Source organism: Neopsephotus bourkii, unplaced genomic scaffold (assembly GCF_033783945.1).
Source record: "Neopsephotus bourkii isolate Nb327-2 ecotype Australia unplaced genomic scaffold, CSIRO-AGI_Nbou_v1 NB_1507, whole genome shotgun sequence".
In the NCBI taxonomy this organism is placed as follows: domain Eukaryota; kingdom Metazoa; phylum Chordata; class Aves; order Psittaciformes; family Psittacidae; genus Neopsephotus; species Neopsephotus bourkii.
In genome coordinates, this window is record NW_026901983.1 from 355,470 (window position 1) to 377,379 (window position 21,910).

The window sequence follows — 21,910 nt, forward strand, 5'->3', positions numbered from 1 at the left end:
CCGCCAGCCCCGCAACCCGGCGGCAGGAGAAGGAGGATGGGGAGTCAGGGGGACGCGCGGCGAGGTGCCCGGGAGCGGAGCCGGCACCTCGGCTCGGAGAAGTCCCGCCGCTGGCCCTCCTGCGCAGGCGGCGCAGACCTGCCCCGCCGCCGCCCCGGGGAGGCAAGGAGAGGCGAAGGAGGCGGGAGCGCAGGTCCACACTGCGGCTTTGCCGTCACTGTGGCCGGGAGGGAGCACGCTAGGCCGGGAGAAGGGACGGGGCTCGGACGCTCCCCGGTGCCGCCGGCCTGGCTGCGGGAGCGGTCCTAATGGATGGGCTTCTGCCTCCCGGGAAGGGCCCGCCCGCGGCCCGGGCTCCTGCCGAGCTCCTCGTCCTCCCCTCGGGGCCGCCGCGGCCTCTGCTCGGCTGCCCTCGGAGCGCACAGATGTGCCAAGGACAGGGGCGAGCGGCGGGTGGGCTCGGAGAGCTGCGGTGGCAACCGCCTTGAGCCTCTGCCAACAGCGAATGACCTGCCCTCGTACTGGGATACTGCGATCCCCCAGCGACTTGCAGGCAAAGGCCGGTATTTTAAGGTCAGGTTGAGCGGCTGGGCTCTGCTCTCGGAGGCACCGCTCGCCTGTCTGTTCGGTCGGCAATTTAGAAGACGCCGCCAGAGCGGAGTGCATCTGTCTGCTTCCGCAGCGCAGACCTCGCAGCTGGGCACTGCTGTGACAGCTCCGGCTGAAGGCTGCTAATTGCTTAAGCCACTGTAACCGAGTTGTGCGTAACCGTATGCCTCGGCTCCTTCCACAGAAACACAAGTGAAATCAGGACACTGCTGCTGGACAACTCACCTGCAGGTTAATCTGATGTATAATGCTGGTGTAAGTGGTAGAACTTCCCTAGAGACAAAGTCAAAGCCTCAGCAACATCATCACTTTCCAACACCAAAAAACATACTAGAAAACTTGACAGTTTTTTAATCTTTTTGTACCTTTGAAAGGTTATCCTCTCTTCCCGAGTCACATTCTTTTCTTGATAGCCTGGACATGTAGTAATACAAATTCCAGATCAACTGGTTACTTGACTACTGGTGGCCAGAAGAAAAGCCTGAATTTCATGTATGTGATTATTCATTCTCTTGATAATTTAAACCTGGTATTTTCTCCAGTTAACATCCAGGTTTGAAAAACAAGTTTTCGCCTCTGTGCCATAATGACAAAACACATGCCAGCTGCAACTGTTCCAATAATTTATACAAATTCTTAAGGCAATATGATTCTAGTATCACCTCAGTGTGCCCTTTCCCACCCCACAGCTGCATTTCCCCATCAAAGCCACAGGGAGTATTTGTGCCTCGCAGTATGTCAAACCCCTTTCCAAAGCTGGCCTTCATTCACATGTTTCTCTTACCTTAACTGCTCTTGCTGGTTATAGTTCAGTTTGCCTGCAAGGAGGTGCAATGTTTTGTGCTGATCCTCCGCCTAGAGTGAATTTATCTGTATCTTTGCCTTTATTTCTTTTCCCTATGTCTCCCTTGCTTATACCTTCTCATAACCTCTGGCCTGTCTTACTCAGGACGTCAGCTTATCACATTGGACCTTGCTGGCCTTAAAACCTATGAATTGTGTATTGCACTGTCTGCCTCCCGGCTGCTTATCATCCTTCCCACTCTCATTATTTTGTTTTCTGCCTCTCATTCTTCCTCACTGGTATTAATCTTCCCACTGATTTTTTAAACTCCATCTCAACAATAAATAAATACATCAGTCCATGCAAATATGAATCTGAATTAGTGGCTTTTGTTCACTGCATCACCTCTTTCTCCTCTTACTCCCCATCTGAATATAAATAGCAGCCAGAATGCCAGGAGTTTTGTATTCTTTGCATTTTATGTCCTTTCTACTTTAACCTTCGGCACAGAAGTATGTGCTAACTCACGGCCTAGGAGTGAAGAAGGGTTTTACTAAATGAAAGACCTGAAGGAGCAGGAGGGGCTGCTGTTTGTCAGTGGTGAGCAGAAGCTTTATAACTCTGCTGTACTTAGGAACACGAACAACTGCCTGTCCTTGACATGTGATAACAGCTTGTATTTTTATGCACAAGTACACTTAGCAGAAATTTAAGCACAGAAAACAGAACACCCTATTCAAGACTTTCTGCCACCTCTTAATGGATCTTTACATTAAGATTCCAGCAGGGAGAATAGAGAAAGTTCAGCTGTGAGAAGACTTGGGAAGCAGATTTCTACATTTGTTAGTCATATTAAAACATATGTTGTCAAGCTAACACCTTTCTCAACATGCTTATACACAATTTTGGGAAAAAAAGCACCCCAAACTGGTAGCTTATTTTTACATATAGCATCAGCAAGGGACAGTGGTTTTTTTATAACACTTTGCACTTTTACCTCTTTGCCCAGCTTGAATCAGATTTACTGTCCCTGTATTTTAGGATTGCCTTAGGTCATGTGATCATGTTAATATAATGGTCTACAAGCATTAATGTCAAATCCTCCCAGTTTTTATACATTAATTTTATTAGACATCTTGTAACAAAGAAAACACATCAAACAAAAGAGTAATTCAGCAATTAACAGTCAAAAGTCTTTGACTTTTCAGTGAAAGTGGAATTTGAATTACCATTTCCTTCATACCAGTATGCCTTTAGGTTTGTTTTGCTGCAGCTGTGAGACTGCTCAATTTTCTCTGTTTGCAAAGTGACCTTTATAAAATACCTGCCACTCGGTAGCCTTTAACTTCTTTCTTGCCTTCCAGGCAACCTGCATTTCTTTATCCTTGCAGGCCATCAAGCTATGTTTGCTTATGCATTCCAGGGCACAGTATTAGCTCTCTGCACATCAGAACCCTCCCCTTACCTAGAACACCTTCTGTTTAAGGCACTAATCAAATCTCCCCTGAACAGCTCTTCAAACTCCAGCTAGTGAGCTCAGATGGTTATGTAGTGACAGGAGATACTTCTCATCCCATACACTTTAGTTAGTGTATGCAGGTGCTATTAGCACATTTCAGAGAATGAAAGAGCAAGAATGCCATTTGAATGCAGATATCTCTGTGACTGTCAGATGTGTTATAAATACACTACTGAGGCAGAGTCACACACTGTAAAATTAAAGCAACCAGAAATCCCTCAGAGATCCGGGTGAGTAGCTAAGATATTGTTAGATGGAAAGAACCGTGTTTCGCAAACAGGGTAACTGTATTTCCTGCCATATGCCAGCACATTTTCTATCAGAAAGACTTGGCTGAAACGTGAATGGAATTTCCCTGAGCACTTCTAATGGCTAGGACTCCTCTTTTAACCTCTCGGCACCCACCCCCTTCTCAAACATTTGTATGCATCCACATAAAGCAAAGTTGCTGGTGATTTTCAAAGCTGTCCATCTTGATTTTTCATCTAACCTAACAGCTTATGCTATTACACAAACATGTCGAAACGTTTCTGACAGCACATGCTCAAGCAGAGGGGATTCCAAGTTTAGGTGTAGGAAGTGACTGTCAGTACTGATACCCATCTGGTTCTGTGCAGCCCCATCAAGCATGGGCAGCCCCTGAAATCAGTGGAGTTTCATACAGAGATATCAAGTTGTAATATAATTCACAATGAGCACCACTACATAACAGTCCTCATCTACCTCCCCATTTCTTAATCTTACAGGACAAAATTCAACATTGACAGTTATCATCACCTGCTACAAAGTATTGCCTTGCATTTACCCAAACAATCTTTCAGTTAATTCCAACTGCTGGTCAAATTATTTATCAACATGACAGTAACAAAGCACTTAGTTTTAAAACCTCAAATGTTTACTTTCAACTGACAGTGAAGAAAAAAACTGCTAGCACTGAAGAAGTCTTCAGAATCCAAAATCTTTACATCCTTTGTAGAAATTCCAGTACTTTTCCATTGCAGTGCATGGTAGAAATTCCTCTTTGGCTACCATTATTATGTCATGGAATGGAAGAAAATGTGCCAGACTTTCCACTGAGTTGAACTGGACAGAAGAGCCTATTGGAAATGAATGCAAATGATTACAGACTGTATATTAAAGTAATGGAAAGCAATCAATCACTGGCACTAGTATCTAGAAAGGTGTTCATATCTTGTTAGAACCACTTAAAGCATTAGCCATCTGTAATGGAATCTGTAATGTGTCCTAGGAATCTTGTAATGTTAAGACCCCAGCCATCTTATCAGTATATCTCACTTGCACCCAGACTTAAGTGATATAGCGGCCATACTACATGGTGCTCAGGATGAGAATTCAACCATCTTCGTCATTTTCACCTGTGTAACAGGAAAACGCAGTTGTTCTTCAGCATTGCTTGAGTTTCATGTATTATATCCACAACGGGTAAGTTTAGTCTACTTTCCCAAAATTAAGGAATCATTCTAACAGGGAATGCACTTCTACAGACCCGAAAAGACTATATATAAAGGAAGGCGTACACCTGTAAGCAAGAAATTGCAGGACTGAACAATGGTTATCTGCAATATTTAAATATCTGCTGGACTGAAACAACTATACAATGCACAAACTTAAAGCCCTTGTGTCAGTGCAGGAAAAGCTGAACTTCTACTTTTCACTGTTAAAATCAGTAACAAAATTACCACTGTAAAGATCCAGCAGGAAGAAATTTTAATAGACATTTTCTCCTTTTCTCATTTAAAATTTTCTTTCATTTTCTCAAATGAAAAATTTCTCATTTACTAGATGTAACGGCACCGACTCCAGAAGGCACTGGACTGTAGTTTTCAGTTACTTGCTTTTTTTTTCATCATTCATCCACACTTTCTCCCCTCGGTACCCTTGCACAAAATATCAGAGCTCCTGAGCTGCCATAACCAGCCTAACACAGAAATCACCAGTGAGGGTAGAATGTAGATGTAGCAGATGTTATCAAGAGAGGAAAGGCTGTCATGAAAGTAAGGACAGCTTCTGATTGTTGCGTTGGTTTTGGTTTGTTGTTTGGGTGTTTTTTTCAAACACAACAGTGTTCAGATGCCAGACTGTAAGCAGTGGAGAAAGGCCTCATTGTTAGTGCCTTGGGTACAGAAGTAAATTTAGTAATGTAAGGAGCACACAGGCAGGGTCTTTCTCTGCTTTCCTACCCTTGGTGTCTTCTTAGGTGCTCTCAGTTTTCTGCCATCTTGAACTACAATATCAGGTATCAATCAGTATCAATAACCGAATGAGCTTTTTTTCCCATAAATCTGGGAAAAACACATCACCTCTTAGTACTTTTTCCACGATGCTTGTCAAGGCTTTTCTATCTGTTGGCATCTATTTTAAGCATTATAGTTTTGAAACTATCCTAAATTGTGTTTCAATTTTGTTACAGCTTTATAAGACCTCATCTCTGTGGCTGCTAAGAACCTGAAAATTGTATTTACAAAGAATTCCTGTTAGTGGTGCAACTTTATTAATGTCAGACCAAAATCTCCACTTGCATAAAGGTCAGTCACCGTAGACTCACACTTCTGTGCAGAGTCACAATTTTATGATCATTAAAATAGCCCTTTAAAGATCACTTTTTAAAAATAGCTTTCCTCCTTATTTTTCCAAGCAAGGAAGTGCTGAAACTACACAGAGATTAAGCATTTTATAACTATTTTACTTGTATAAAATGAATTTAAATGCTTTTGCAGTTTAAGCAACATACTTGAGTCAATTTACAGGTATGAATTAATCCAGTTTCAATATTTCTGTGAAACAAGTAAAGAGTATTATCATATCTGAGGGAAAGACAAAATGATTTGCAGTATCAGTTTGCATCAGCAAAGTCAGAGTAGTATGAGCAAAGTCAGAGGAGATTTGATTCTTCTGACTCAAATGGATCTGGTTCAGTGCAGCTTGTCTAGACGTGGGCTACAGATGCGTAAGCAAAGAGAATGACACACTTAAAGGTAACAGCGTTTGATCTAGAGTAAAATACAAGGGAGTATTTAGAACAGAAAGCTACCTTAAGAGTTTTGAAGTTTCTTGGAAATTATCCACCCTCCTCTCAAGAACTTAGAAACAAAGATTAGTCACAATCCAGACTCTCAATGGTTCTTGTCCATTCAAACCAAGTAAGGTCTTATAAATGACTGCCAGTGTCTCGCATGAATATTTTTGGATCCTCTCATTTGTTAAAAACCTGCTGCTGAATTGAAGCACGAGTTCTGCCCATGCTGGTTGTAATTTTGAAAATAACTTTTCTGTCAGCTGATCAGGACCTGGTACCTTGGAAAAAGAGATGTCTGTGGACAGACTGCTACTGTAAGACTAGGTTCTGACAAAGTACCATGCTTTCCTGTCTTGTTTTAGTTTTTTTGTTTTTCCCTGCTCCCCTCCTCCCTCCAAAATGCCTTTGTTTTTCTCTGTGTCTCTCCACAGTTCTTGATTTACTTCATGTGATACAGATCTTTATTCTTTTTCCTCCTGTTGGAAGAATATGTTGGAGGACAAGGTCTTTGCCTTTACAAAACCAATCAGTACGGAGTGCTCTTTTTCTAATACTCACACATATCATGTCAGTCAAACACCTGAAGTTAAGGTGTCCGTCCCCTAAAAAACAGAAGCCAGCAGGGATTTTGGCTAATTGCTTTGTGATTATCTGTGTCCACCTCTGTCCAATTTTGAAAGCACTTTTTTCCCCCTGAAAATTAATTTATCAAGTGATCCTAAATTATGCATGATGCATTTTTTTGCACTGGTAGTTATGACCGCCTGAAAAAAATCAAAGCCTATTTATAACATCTTATTAAGTAAATACATCATTTGAGTTTGGAAGCTATCTAATGGACTATAATGACCAGATACTTCATAGTACAGCTGTAACAGTGCCAGAAGGACTTAGAGCACCTTCTGATAGTACCTTAGCATACAGTTCATTCCTTCATATATCAGACACGAGTCACCATGAAAGATCTGTAGGCTTATTTGATCATTTGCCTGCAACTAGAGCTTGCATAGCAATAATGCGGAACTTAATTCAAACTTCTGCAATTCACTATTCTATTGCTTCTAGATAACATGCTAGATTTGAAAAAGTAACATGTATATAGTAGAGGAAGAATGGTATTCCTCAGAAGTTCATTCTGCTGTCCTTCAGTGAGAATGGCAAAACCAATGTCATAAAGCAGAAAAAAAGATTAGGTTTATAGACTCATTCTTTGAAAGTATTTCATAACAATGGCCTTTCTTGTTAAACTCTGTATCTGCACGGAAAAAGGACTTGTGGGTATGATTAAAGATCAAAAATTTATGCATTTTATTATAAAGCGTCTGTTTCAAGGTTTATGCTGAAATCTCTGATTATTTTATGTTTCATGTAGCAGAAAGTATTGTTCCCACAACACGCATCTGAAGATCTTATACTTTTGTGAGAGACAGAGTTAGGAAATCTTTGATTCTAAATGTCTGAAAACCTAACAATATTAATAATGCTTTATAGCTTTCTTGCAAGCGTTGCCTACATAAGTGATATAAATACAATATATTATTCCCCATTAAAATGTATGGCTACATCATAATTTTATACAGTAACTGTTTTGTCTCCTAGATACATTTGGTATATGCCTGTTAGGCAGTAACAAATATGTTATATAATAGAATACGTTCTGAATTATTATTATTCAGGGTCCTTGAATTGGTTTATTAAGATGTAGTTTTTTTATTTAGCAATGTGGGGAGCTCAAAATTTCCAGTCTCTTACAGAAATCCATCAATGTTGCAATATTCTGTCAGGAAACAAGAGAACAATTTAAATCTCAGTGACTCCTACCTTCTTCAGTATAGCTGTAACATGATTTTTCCTTAGAAGGTTAGAAAGGGATGACTGACGTATATGCAAAATACCAATCAGGAGATGTATACATCCTCCCACAAAAGAATATACATTCAACACTGAATTTATACAGAAATAAAATATAATAAGTACTTTTAAGAAAACATACTTATTCCATTTTTCTAACACAAATATTTTTATACAGCTTTTGAAAGACCTTTGAGTTTCTCAATGAAGTCAGTCATGCTATTTAAATATCAAATACAGAGTTGGAATTCAACAACAACAAATGCATACACTAGTAGCCTTTATTAAAAGGCACTAAGATTGCTTTAAAATGATTCATAGGAGATTATTTCTTTGTATGACTAGCAGGGTGCACATTTACACCATACATACAACTTATTATTTTGAGTTATTATTGTATACTTGATTACATAATGATTCACTTGTATAATCTTTGGAAGTAAAATACCTGGGTCTCTGAAATTATTTCTAACCATTTTATAAAATATGAATTTAATGTGCCAAAATAGTGGATAAAAAAGCAATTCCAGGGCCAACCTGGAGTAATTAAAACCAGAACAGTTTACATTTTTTGCAGTTTATAGCACATTGAGATGCAGACTGGAAGAAGCAGAAGATAAAGTCTAAATTAAGTTTCAGCTCAGGTCAGAACAGCTATTTGATAGAAAAAAACAATAGCTTGTGTTTTTCATGCACTGATAAAATCTGCAGGAGCTGTGACTTATTCAGTAGGGTTTATGTACAGCCTCAGAAGAACTTCTAGAGCTTTCTCCTAGACTGTTATCATGTGTTGAATTAAAGACAGAATTGTTTTGTTTAGAAGCTTTGTCCCAACTTTGCTGTAAGTCACTCCTGAAAAAAATCCCCCGAAGATGTGTAACATAATCTGAATGCTCACCAAGGAAGATCATCAGGTAACCTCTTAAATGCTTTCATTTGGCATGACATTACCAGTGTGTGGTGTCAAAAAAGTCTCTCTCTTCTCTATTTCAACTGAAGCAGTAGCTGAAGCCACTGCCTCTGAAGCTTGCTGTTCATCACACTGCCTTTCTTTTATTGCTTTTGTAAGCCAGATAAGAAAAGATAAATGTATCCAAGGAAGATTACCTATAACAGTTCTGTTTGTCTTAGTCTTCGCTTGGTCTCCATGGGAACACCAAAGCAGATAAAAAATGTTATAGTGCATATGATGAGTTAGGAAGATGGGTCAGTTATCAAAATGTTTCTTTTACAACTTGCTCCACAAGGTAAAAAGGCCAGAAAGCAACTGTTTAAGGCTCTTGACTAGGAGTTAGTTTACTTTTAGCTAGGCTTCTTAAGGAAACATGGTTTCTGTGTGCAACAAAAAGAAGCAATGGTTACAAGTTTTAACAAGTAAGATTCCAACTAGATATGTGGGGAAAAAAAATCACCATGATCATGCTTAAGCACACGTATACCTTGTATGAACATGTTAAGGAATGTCCACCCTTGAAGATACTCAGAACTTGACTAAACAAGGCACTTCAGCAACTTTATCGAACTTGGAAGTTAGTCTACTTCCAAACAGAGGTTGGACTAAAGACCTTCAGAGGCCTCACCTAAGCTGCATTAGTTTACGGTTCAGTGCAGTCACACTCCCACTTTTCAAGTAGTTCCCCAGTTTCACAAAAACCTGACTGATAGATAAGAAACTGAAATTAAATTCATCAAACTGGCTTCCATGGCATGTAGTCCTCCAGAGTCGCTCTTTCTGTCTTTTTTTGTTAAACTTTTTTGCCTCCTAAAAGGTGAATTTTGTTTGGCTGTTATTAGCCACATAGCTGAACTCTGAGTCAGTCGTGCATCATTCTACCTCATACCTTGCTGACAGTCAAATACGAGTAGGTGAAAGATTTTGGAAAGGAAAAGTGTGCAGACGGAGGAAGACTATACTTCAGTTATGGCATTCAGAGTTACTGGAAAATACATCTTCGTAAATTCTGCTGACAAACTATGCATTGCTTTAAGTACCTAAAGGTAATGCTTGTAACTCTGAAGTACTGGAAGATACTTACAAATATTTTGTCTGCAAGACATGAAAATGGGAAAACAGTATAACAGCTGCTGCAATTTGAGATACCTCAGAGAAGGAGAAAGATTATGGATTGAAGTTTTTGCCTACATCTCATTTTGCTTCCAAAGTGAAAATACAAGGAAAACGCAGGTCATCTCTGTCTTCTATAGTCACATAAATAGGGGCATTGTGTAGCTAATGAGTATTCTGCTAAAGGTAACAGGGAAAACATTATTAGATGCCAGTGTTTTGGTTTTGTGCTCTTTGTTGTTGTTGGTTTGTTGTTTGTTTGGTTTGGTTTGTTGGGGGTTTGTGTGGTTTGTATGATGTTTTAGGGTTTCTTTTTTTAACATGTCCAAGTAATTTTCCTCTTCCATATTATTACCACCATTATTGATGGGGATGATTAGCCACTACTTCAATAATTCTCAAACAAAAAAAAAAAATCATATACAGAATTGAGCTCTTTTAAGGCATGCTATTTTGTTAGAGAAAAAGAAGATAAAATTAACCTTGGTGTTCTTAGTTTGAATCTTGCTTTTCAATCTCTAAACTACATTAATCATCTTTTCCGACCTGGAAGTAAGAATAGTAAAGTTTTCCAGTGAAAGTAGTTTCTTACATAATGTCTGAGGCTGAGCAGAATCTGGGGCTCTGAACTGAAGTACTATGCATCACAAAAATCACATTGCAAGTTTTCAAGAACAGGTAATATTTCTTTGCATTACAATTACATGGAGTTTTATACATATTGCAGGAAAAATATACTACAATGGGTTAGGTTTGTTGCTTGGACTAGTACCAAACTAATGTCTTCATCCAGTTCAAAGATGCACATGAGATCCCTCTTCTGGGGAGTTTACAATTCGAAGTCTAATGGCAGATTCTTGCAAATACATACATGTGATGCTTACTAGTGGCCCAATTTTACGCCTATCTAGGAGGTGTTGAAATACTTAATAGCTTGGTTTCACTCTACTGAAGCAATTCATTTGGATTTAAATATTCTCCTGCCAAGTCAGCAGTTTCAGCATCACAACTTTGTACTGGTGTGCAAGATGAGAAGTTAAGACTGACTGGCAAGAAAGCTGAAATTTAATTACTCTTCTAACATTTTCAGGACTAGTGAAGCCCAGAAAGTAAAGTAGTTATAAGCCAATTTATATACCTGAGTTTTATAGTCAGAATTTATTTAGTGTGAAGTAAAGCGACAATGCCATTGTGTATCTGACTGGTTCTTTGGAAACAATTGCAGAAGGCAAACAAATACAGCAAATCCATTTATGGGCTATGGGGCTTCTCATGGCATTTCCAAAGCTTCATTTAGAAGATTTCACTTTCTTCACTTCCTTAAGGACACTCAATGAAATAATCACCCTGAGGCACTTTAAAAGGAATTCCCTTCTTAAGTAGGAGTTTGCTTTTCATAGTTTGCTTTCAAAAATATTTTTGGTCAGACCGTGAAACCTGAAAAGCTTCTCCTCAGAACTGAATGAGAAAGGTTTAGGATCTGTAAGACAGAGATATAGAAACTGGGCTGGTGGTTTTTAAAGGTTATACAGCATATTTAGCACTTTCTTCCTTCAATTAACAGGGTAATTGTAGTAGTATAAACCAAAATGTATTTATGGAAGAACATTTCTGTATATTTCCAATTTACTAATTTTTGTCTTATTATGAATCTCTAATTTTGCATAATACCCACTGTCAGTGGTTACCTTTGCTACAAAATGGATTTGCTATACAGGCTTAGGATAGCAAGGGCCATATGTCTACAAAACTGTTATCTTAGAAAGCAGAACTATATCCAGTAATTATTTAAGAAAACATGAATGTGGCTTTTCATCTCTTCAGCAGAGAAACATAATTCCTATGAGTTTTAATCTTTCCAATTCATTTCAGTCTGGGTTGATACATAGATTTGAACATAATCTACTACACGATCTGTTTTTTGCAACTTCAGATACCACCTTCCTCCAAATATTCTGCCCTGGCATTTAAGATACTGAGTCTACTTGCTACTATTAAAAAAAAAAAACAAAAAACAAAAAACAAAAAAACAACAAAACAAAACAATCACAAAAAAACAACCAAAAGTGGCATAACAAAGCATTTTTTGCAGAGGATTCACAGATTCAGAGTTTACTTAATCCTTTGTACTGTAGCTGCAGGGATAGACATACAGAAGCATAAAGAGTTGCTTTATAGTGTGGCTACACTTTCAGTTTCCAATGACTGACACCATTCTTATTGTCTTCCACAGCAGATCCAACTCAGCACTTGTTACCCACTTCAGTGTAAGAGCGTTACCCAACACTGGGCATAGTGGGTTTTGAGTTGGCTCCTCTGATTTTGCACAGTGGTCAATCAGGTCATCCCTCTACGATGTAATTAAAGGTGGTATAGGCAAAAATCCCAGGTCATAGTGCAGTAAGTACTGTTCACATTGTACAGATATTACAGATAGGGTTTAATGTGCAATCAACATAAAAATGTAACACTGAAACCACAAAGTTACAAGTTCAGTCAACTCCATAAAGATCTGAGCATCTTCAGGAATGGTTTCACTCTTCCCTTTAAATTAGATTACATGAGATTATTCAGCAATGCTTTTGTATCATATTTCTCCATCTAAATCCAGAAGGCATTTGTCTATGCTATTATTTTGTGGAGATATTTAACCAAGTATTTAAAATAATGTGGAGTCATTTTGTTAACTACATCAAAACAACAAAATGTTTCTCGTTTGGACACACGAGAGTTGAACATATTAAGCTCTGAAAAACATCATTCAGATGACCCATGAGCAGACTTGTAATTTCCCCCCAGCTCTCTTTCTCTCCCCCACACAAATCAATTCCATGCCACCTACTTTCTTTTTCCTTCTGTATCTCTCATATAGACCTTGAACCCACCATTAGGATTTTTAGGCAGATAAAAACAGTCTTACTCTTAATTTCCCTGGTAACAGCTGCTTTTCTTTCAGTGCATATTTGCGCAACTTCTGTTTGTGGTAAAGATGGGGGTTTTGGCTGCATATTGCTTAGGTCAAAAGTTCCAAGAGGCCGAGCAATGGAGACAGTACCAGGACCCTGATGGTGCTGGTTGTGGTTGCTGGGATCCCTCATGATAAAATTCTTTCCTGAGAGCATAAGAAGAGCAAGACAAATTTGTTCTAAGAACAAACAGTACTGTTTAACGCTGATGGTTTCATGGCTTAATATGGAGAGCAGTTTGGGGTTTTATTTTTCTTAAAGGTAAATACTGAAGTTTTCACTTAGCTTTATGCACCTAACACATGTAAAGGTAGACTTTCCTCTGCTCGTTTACCAGCCCAGCCATAGCTGCTATAAGATGACTGCTTCTCTTTTTTTTAAATATGTTATCATTGATAAAATTACATTAGATGCCACAAAAAAATGAACTTGACGAGTAGCCTACTAAATATATGTGTTTCGCTGCTTGTCTCAAGGAAAACAGAAACATATAATAACATGTATGATCACAGCAAAACTATTCTTACTTGCTTTCATACAACCTTATTGAGTTCAGCTACTCACTTTATCTGATACCTGAAAAAACACTAACATAAACCTTCTGGAACAGGCCCCATGGTTCACTCATTAAGAAATCATCTCTTTATTCCACATAAGAGTGAAAATACTCCTTATTCCACATAACTTTGGGGTCTTCCATGAACTAAAGGTGAGCAAGAGTTGTTCTAATCTTTACAGGTGGCTAATAATTATTAAAGGCAGCAAGAGATTGCCAGAGGACAAGAACTGCACTAGTTAGTTCTGTTTCCCAAAGACCATCTTCCTGAAATAGCAATGTACAAAATGAAGGTACATATTACATTTTTTGTAACAACTGGATGTGGTTTTATTTTAAGTGGCTTTGCTGGAATTTCAATATGAAATATCTAACGCCAATATCTGCTCTGCAACTTACATCTGTTTTTCAGCTGACATCCGCATATTAACATGGCTTGTTATTCTTGGTCCTTTTTTAGCAAACATTATGTCATCATTACATGTACCAGAAAGCACAGAGGAGTAAATTCCAAGCCACATAATAACTGTTTCTTCTTCTTTCCTGTATACAGATAGCCTAAAACTATTGTTTACTTTCTTAATGTTTAGTTCTCACTCGGGCTTGAATTCAGTAATTCCTGCTTTCTGCTAGTGTGATCCTAGAAGAGACTAAAGGCTCAGACTCAAACATGGGGCATAAAGTGAAATTTAGTTAGGATTTAGGTGACTAATTCCAAAACTACAATCTTTAAAGCTTCTGTTACATACCTGCATTGGTCTGGCACTACTTTACTTAATGTGCTCTTCAAGTTTTTTGTGTTAACATTCCACAGGTATCTAAAAATCTGCTGCTACACTAACCTTGAAGCACCTTAATCTCAACCAAGCTGAAAAGCTAGGACACTTCTTATGCTGGCAGGCATAGAAGAGCAATTACTTAACCTGTTTTTGCCTAGGGACCTTGATTTGGTCAAGGTTCTTAAAACATGCTTCCTAAACTGGGCTGTATGCAAAGTTCCGTGGTAGCTGCTTCTTTTTTGAAAAGATCACTGGACACAGCCACTGCCTGTATCATTTTCTTCCCTCTTCATACAGTAGCTCAATGAACACTAAGCTAAGATATAGGAAGATGGAAAGACTGTGTGAAAGGGGTATTTAAAATAATAGGGGTATTTAAAATAATAGCATTCTCCTCCAAAAATGCTCAAATTATCAGGCCCCAGTTTTCTTTTTAAATGATGTTCTGGGATGCATAGAAAAAATTTCAATTCAACAGCACAGTAAAAAAAAAAAAATTGATTTTCCACAAAAGCAGGATGAATAAAATACACACACGTTTTAAGTATATTATAAAGATAAAAGAATGCTTCTGAATGTCCCCAGGCAAGTGGAACAGAATAGCTCACATCCACACCAGCAAACTTCCCTGTGCTTTCAAGCAGGCTGGCTATAGGCAAAGTGGCTGTTGGGAACTGCCCCTGGAACAATTTAACTTCTGAACAGGGCCTGGAAGCCATTTGGGAGCTGATTCCTGTAACTGTTCTCACAATACAGCAGTGCAGGTTAATCTTCTGGAATGACTTAAGGCACTGTTTGATTTCCTATATTTATCTGTCCACATACTACCTGGAACAGAACTGAAACTGAGAAAAGAGAAACTTTGGCTTTTTCTCCCTCATTTTCTCACCTAGGGCTAATGGTTAGGCATTACTGTGATCTTAAATTTCATCTGACCAAAAAATCCAAACTTCTTTAAATACCTTTCCCAGATTACACTGGACTGTTTGTGAAAAACAGGAAAAAAACCCCACCAAGTTACTGATATTCAGGCTGATTTTTGTCTGTCAAGAGTATTTTTGAATAAATGGATTTCTCTGTTTTAGAAGTTACAGTATTTGTCATAAATTTTCCACTACAGGAATAATTTTCAAGAACTAGTGAAATACTCAAAAAACTATTAAGCAGTTAAAAGACTAAATCCATTTTAAGTCACTTACAACTGTTATAAACCTAGGTTATGAAGCAGGGCAAGGTAAATTCATTATCTGGATGCGCTTAGCCTGAAGCAAATTCCAGTAGAACATGGTAGTCCGAATACCAAATTAGTTATTTTAAATTATTATTTTTTAATATTTCAATTTATTTCCATTTATTTTATTTCTAGTATGTTAACAACAGATCAAGGCTGGTATTCCAGTTCATGTGAGTGAGGTGCAGTGTCCCAACAATTAAAGGAACCAACCACAAAAGCCCAAAAGCTTTTCATATTTGAAATGCAACAAGCAGAAACACATGATATATCAAAATTAAGCTGAAGTTCTAAAGTCTGCTGGGCTGTTCTAAAGAAAATGTTCAACACAATTTTGTCATATCAATGCACTCTGCTTCTTATGGCTGTTTGTTTTTGGAGAATAATCCCCCTAGTTATTCCTGTTGCTTGAGCATACAAGGATCTCCACCAACAAAGAATATTTAATATGATTTTAAGATGTACATATAATTAAAACTTATACTAGTGTATATGAGTTTTCAACATAATAAAAAAGTATTAAATTAGCTTATTAAAACTTCAGTATACATAAAATATTTATAAAGTAAATTGCTACCTAAATATTTTTTACATAGCAACTGAGTCATTAGTATTTATTTTCTTCACACAAACAATTTATGGAAGAAAAGAAACATACTTCTTTAGAGACCATGTGTAAGTTCTGGCACTATCTGTATTTCAAACCCTAGATCTGTGATAAGCACATAGTTCAGGAAAAAAATAAATCAGGAGGCAACAGAGGAATTTTTGAATTTAAGCTCTTTAGAAATCACTTTCAGATGCTTCAGTCATGGTGAACAGTAGATTTTAAGTGGTACATACCGAAAGGCATTCTTTCTTGTGATGGTAATTCTGCATCTTCAGAAACTGATACTCCTTCATCAAGAAATTTTGACAACTGTGTTCCAAGATATGTAACCTGTAAAAATATACCAATGGATGCCTGGTAATTTTAATTAGTGCATTTTTTTCTGATGGGTGTAAAATTTTCACTTTTCTTATAAAACCAAGTTTATGCACTTAACAGTTTAATCTGTGTCTGTCAAGGTCAAGCAGAAATTCTGCTGATTTGAATTCTAAATGAAAAAAAGCATAATACAACATATCTGCAAAGCCCTCTTAGACTCCACCAGTATTTTTGCAACATTTGTCCTTGACACACTGACATTTCAGTAAATTCGGTCCTTTCCATTTTTGTCAGCCTTTTAATCATCTTTAAAACTACTCTTTCAAAGCACTGACAGCTTACACAGTGGGCATTCCACATTCAGCGCTTGTGCTAGTTCATCACTGTACAGCTACAGCTATGTAGCTTTTTCTTTGCTGCTTATTCATTAAGAGTAAGAAGATGTTTTAAAATTCAGGCTTGTACCCTCTTTTGAGAGATCCAAATTAGTGAAGTATTGCTATTTTTGGAGTAAATTTAGGCCTACCTTATTCCATGCATACTTCCATGACACATAAATATCATTTCCTAGTAGGCCTTTAACCCAATGAACTGGATTCTGCATTATTTGTCCCTTACTGGTTCTGATCTTGCCATTGTTTAATAGCTCAGCTTTATGACTAAATTCCTAAAAAATGAAAGTCAGGAAGTAGTTTTCAATTTATAAATTAACAAATCTGAATTAATATCCTTAAAACATGAAAAAAATACTGAAGAACAATATAGCTGAAAATAGCTAACTCTGTTTCTCTCTGGAAAATAAAGAAAAAAGCCACTATCAAAAAACTGTAAATGTAAAATAACATGATTTATTTCACCAGAATAAGATGTTTTAGCCACACTAATACCACTGTTGGAGGACAAATCTCCCTACTTGTGTTTACCAGAACTGTATTTGCATCTTAGTTCCTCTTAGACATAATATGGCTGTGATAAATTAATTTGCAACAGTGAACCCAGGAACTCACAAGAGGCAATTCTGTGCAATCAGAAACTGTTACACAAATGCAATCTTCCTTACACATGTGGAACAATGCATGTGACATACACATGTCACAGTGAAACTCCAGCAATGATTAAAAAATGAACTATAACTTCACTTACGCCAAGGGACAACAATTACATGTTTTAAGAGGAACCTGACAGCCTTATCTTATGCAAAATAAAGTATAATATGTATTTATTGTTGTTGCCTCTTTGATAGTGCTATCACAGCCCAACTCTACAAACATACATGCACCCCCAGAAGCATGGCTTATACTATTTATAGTTCACTATATTATGATAATATAATATATATAATATAATACAATGTTAACCTAACTGGTCTCAGTTAAGCTAACACAGCTAAATAATGCAAAAAATGAGTTGTTGATAAACTAAGCTACAACTTAGTAAGGTTGCTTAACCTGCATAAGGTTAACCAATCAGAGTAAGAGGTAATGATCCACCAATAAACACTGAACTGGCCTCCTACCATATCCACTGGCTTGGGGTGCCTATAAGAATCTAAATTAAGATGTCTGATGAACACTCAAAACACTATTTTGATGAACACTCAATCTAGTTCACTGTTCCGCAGTTTAGGTGAAACATTCAAAAAACTGCATTATGCCTGCCCAAAGCTAACCTTAGTAAGGACTGCGTACCAGCTCTATGCTGTTATTTACTACATCTCTACAATGATAAAGAAGGAAACTTTATTGACCATCTCTTTGCAACACAACAGACACTGGCTTCCAAACTTCTATCTTATAGCAGTTTTCCAAGACATAAATGAGTGTCATTTTCATTCTTGCAAAAATCGCTGACTTCTCCATACTCCAAAACATCAACATTTCAATATAGGGTTGTAATTCTTTAAGATCCACATGCATCATGCCAGTATCACAGATAACAGATTGATAAATGACAGTAAACATACTGAATTCTTCATCCTTTCACTTAATCATCTTGAGGTTCAGAGGAATATTACATGTCCTTTAAAGAAAAGAAGCATGTGTATATACCTATGACACAGCCCAATGTAGAGGCTTGTGACTTACTCAGCTGCCTTGTATTACAAAACACAAGACCACAAGAAATGGCCACTCTTAGCAGAAAAGCATTCCTGAGCAGATTATAGGTGCAGAAAAAAGAGTCTTTTCTATGTTAACTACACCTGGTGCTTTGGCTGAAAAGAACCCCTCATGTTTTAATCAATATGTTGCCCTGGAAATTAACAAGCTCACAGCTGGGAATTCAGTAAATAATTCCATAATTTGCTCAATACTAAGCCAGTCCCTTGGCAGCTGCCTCACAAATCTTCTCTGTATTTGCAGGTACAGAGATGCACTTTTGTAGAAAAAAAAAAAAGAGGTGTTTTTTTGATTGTGGGTTTTTTTTACATATGCTTTATACCAGACTGTAAACTATGGAACCAGCTAGCATGTAAGGATGTAATTTTGCATGTATTTGTGTCTAACACAGCGCTATGAAATCCTTGATGTAACATTTCTTTACTTGAGGGACTTGACAGTTGCTTCCAAGAATCACATTAAGTCATAAAAACCTTAATGTTCCTGCTACTTCCAATATGAAAATCAGGTATTACACAATGTAGACCAACCAATGATTCCATTCTGTTTTTAGCAACAGGAAATGTTAAGAAGCTGGTAATGCAAAGTTAAGAAATAAACTCTACATATGCAATATTCTGGGTGCTAAAATTATAGGCTAACAGAAGATGCCATTCATGGCATATCCCTTCCAAACTCATAAAAAGTTATCTGTAACCAATGAGTAAAAATTTTCTATACTAAGTGCTGAAGATGCAGGCTAAAACATGAGAACTGCTCTTTCCCCATTTCAGTGTTTTGCTTTGTTTGTTATTGTGGGGTTTTTTTCATTATATGCTAATATTAACATTACTATATCTCAGTAATTACCTGCAGTTTGAATTCTAAAACATTTTCTCCTGGCTTAATCTTTCCCAATTCAAGTAGATCTATCAACTGAAGCTTTTTCTTATTTCTTCGTCCACACCTCATTTGGATTTGTGCACATTCTTGATTACTATAGCTCTGGGAAGCTTTCTCACTGAGATTTACTGGATAATCTGTATTTGAGGTATGATTTGAAAGTACCAAGTTGGCATTAAACGAGTTCTCAGCACTCTGGAAGATCATTTGCTGCAAAGTATTAGGGAAGTTCTTTGTAGATTTTGACAAAGTTATTCGCTGTTGCTGCTGCTGAAAAGCTTCTTTCTCACTTACGTATCTCTGTAGACCCTCAACTGTAAGAACCTGCTGGCAGTTACTGCCTGGCTGACAGACATTGTTACTGACAACAGTGCTTTGGGGTTCTACAATATTTAATACATTTGTCACTGAAGTGGAATTTAAAGACTTGTTTCCTTGTTCTGCGATTGCCACACAATCAATGTCTGTTTGCTGTAAGTACTTTGATTTAGCCGTGGAAACAGTAGGTTCTGAAGGCAACGTCACCACTTCTAGAGCATTTGTCAGTTTTGACTTGTTGTCGAAGGGATATTCTCTTACTCTGCTTTCAGATGCCAAAGCATGATCAAAAGCCTCTTTGCTTCTAATTGCTTCTTTATTTGCTCCTGTCTCATTCAAGCAGATGTGTGGATGTTGGCTGCAGTCCTGAGCTGGAAATCTATTTTCTAAAGGGAGATGTGCTTCTACTCTGTTGCCATTAGGCATGCTGGCACCAAGCCCCACGCTAAATGTAACTACATCAGGACACACGATTTCATCAGCAGTTAAACTTTGTCCTTCATCATTTCCATGGGAAATAATTGAGTTTGAGATCTGCTTCTCTGAACATGGTGCACTGAACACTTGCTTTGTTTTTCTGTAGTTCTGTATTTTCTGGACTAATTTTTCCTGGTTTTGGGCAATAGTCAACAGACTTTTTTGCCTAGAAGCAAGGTTAACTAATTGTTTCCTCAGTGATCCTTTTTTAAAAGATTCTACTGAAGCCCTGTAGAAAATTGAAAACAGGAACAGCTTAACACATGTAACCCATTAAGAACAGGAATATGTTTCAGAGGATTCTGCCAACACCTGAAATTTGAACAATCTCTTTATCATGCATGAAGTTTACAGTTCCAATCCCAGGCTTATGCCCAACAAACTGCAGAACCCTGCCTAGAAGTAGGATGCAAAGCATCAAAACTTCAGTGATAGCCTTGTCCTTCTATACCACCCTTCCTTTCATTCACAGAATCAAAATTGTCTGCTCACACCGGCTGCTCTTTTATCACCACAAGTCACAACAGTTCATTGAATTCAATGCCTTTGCAGTTCTTGTTTTGAGCCTTTTAAAATGAGCTCAGGATGAGCTACTGAAGGATGATACTATCACAAAGTTTTTATGCGGTAAACAAAACGTTTTATGAAGCCACAACTGTAATACCCCATGATCCTGCTCTCTACCTGAGCTCATCTGCCTCTGAGACTCCTTCACCGTATGACTTCACCCCTTTCCTACTGGAAGGGAATTCTTTATTTTCCTCACTTCCTTTGTCATAACAGCCACCAGAACAGTATGATACTCTTTCCTCCTAACTTCCCCTGAGATAAGTGATTGCACCACCACTCTGGCACCATGCTGGGAAGACAGGGTAGTACCACATGGTGTTGGAAAAGGGATAGCAGCATGGTTTGCTTTTCACTCCACTCACAGCAGAAGTGCCATGCAAGTAACACCATCCTAGTGAGAGAGAGGTACAGCAAGACTAACCAGTGCAGCACAAGGACACCCAAACCATAGTGTGACAGTATTGGTGTCTATGTTGTGATATTGCTTACTATCACGTGTGTTTAGAATCTGTGATATTATCAACATATCAGCATATAGTTTATCACTGATACGCATAAGCCTTGACAACTATGGACTCCTACACAGGCCAGCTAGGCTCCACACAGTTTTCTAGCAGTGTTTCTTCAGGAAATTATTGCTGCTTTATTGCTATACAGATACAGAAGAACCTGCTACTGAAAAGGCAGAGATGGTGTGACTAAAATGACAAAGGCAAAGTAACTTAACAGCCATTCACAAATAGGACGCTTTTTTCCCCCATTTTTCTTAGGTGAGAGATACAACTTGGTATCTTAAAATGAACAGACAGAAATGGAAAAGTGCTAGCAGGCTAACTAATTGAACAACACAAAGACAGAAAATGTTATGATGCCTCCTGATTTTCTGTACATTTATGTAAATTGTGACAAAAGCTTATATGCTAATTAGTTAAGAAAATGTTCAAGATATCATGAAAAGGAAATTTAATGTAATTTGGCATGTACCTCATTACTGTTAAATAGATGTTGCATTAGCTGCAAGGTACCTGCAATACCAAGAAATATTTATCATTTTGCTCTGTGCCATGGTTTAAACCCAGTCAAGCAGCTCATTCACTCACTCCCCCCCTTCTTTCCCTCCCCCTACTCCCGGAGGGATGGAGAGGAGAATAGAAAAGAATGCAACTCCCATGGGTTGAGATAAGAACAGTTTAGTAACTAAGGTATAATACAAACCACTGC

At 37.9% G+C, this 21,910-nt stretch overlaps 1 protein-coding gene across 1 annotated transcript in view; it reads right to left on the reverse strand.

The window, feature by feature from the left end:
• Positions 1-3,785: 3,785 nt before the first annotated feature.
• ANKRD31 (ankyrin repeat domain 31) overlaps positions 3,786-21,910 on the reverse strand; it is a 67,059-nt gene continuing 48,934 nt past the window's right edge. The window contains exons 22-26 of the mRNA XM_061369548.1: positions 19,292-20,348; positions 16,852-16,992; positions 16,241-16,337; positions 12,786-12,977; positions 3,786-4,009 (exon numbers count right to left, since the gene is read on the reverse strand). Coding sequence (XP_061225532.1) covers positions 3,858-4,009; positions 12,786-12,977; positions 16,241-16,337; positions 16,852-16,992; positions 19,292-20,348 — 1,639 coding nt within the window. The 3' untranslated portion in view covers positions 3,786-3,857. The remainder of the gene's footprint in view (positions 4,010-12,785; positions 12,978-16,240; positions 16,338-16,851; positions 16,993-19,291; positions 20,349-21,910) is intronic.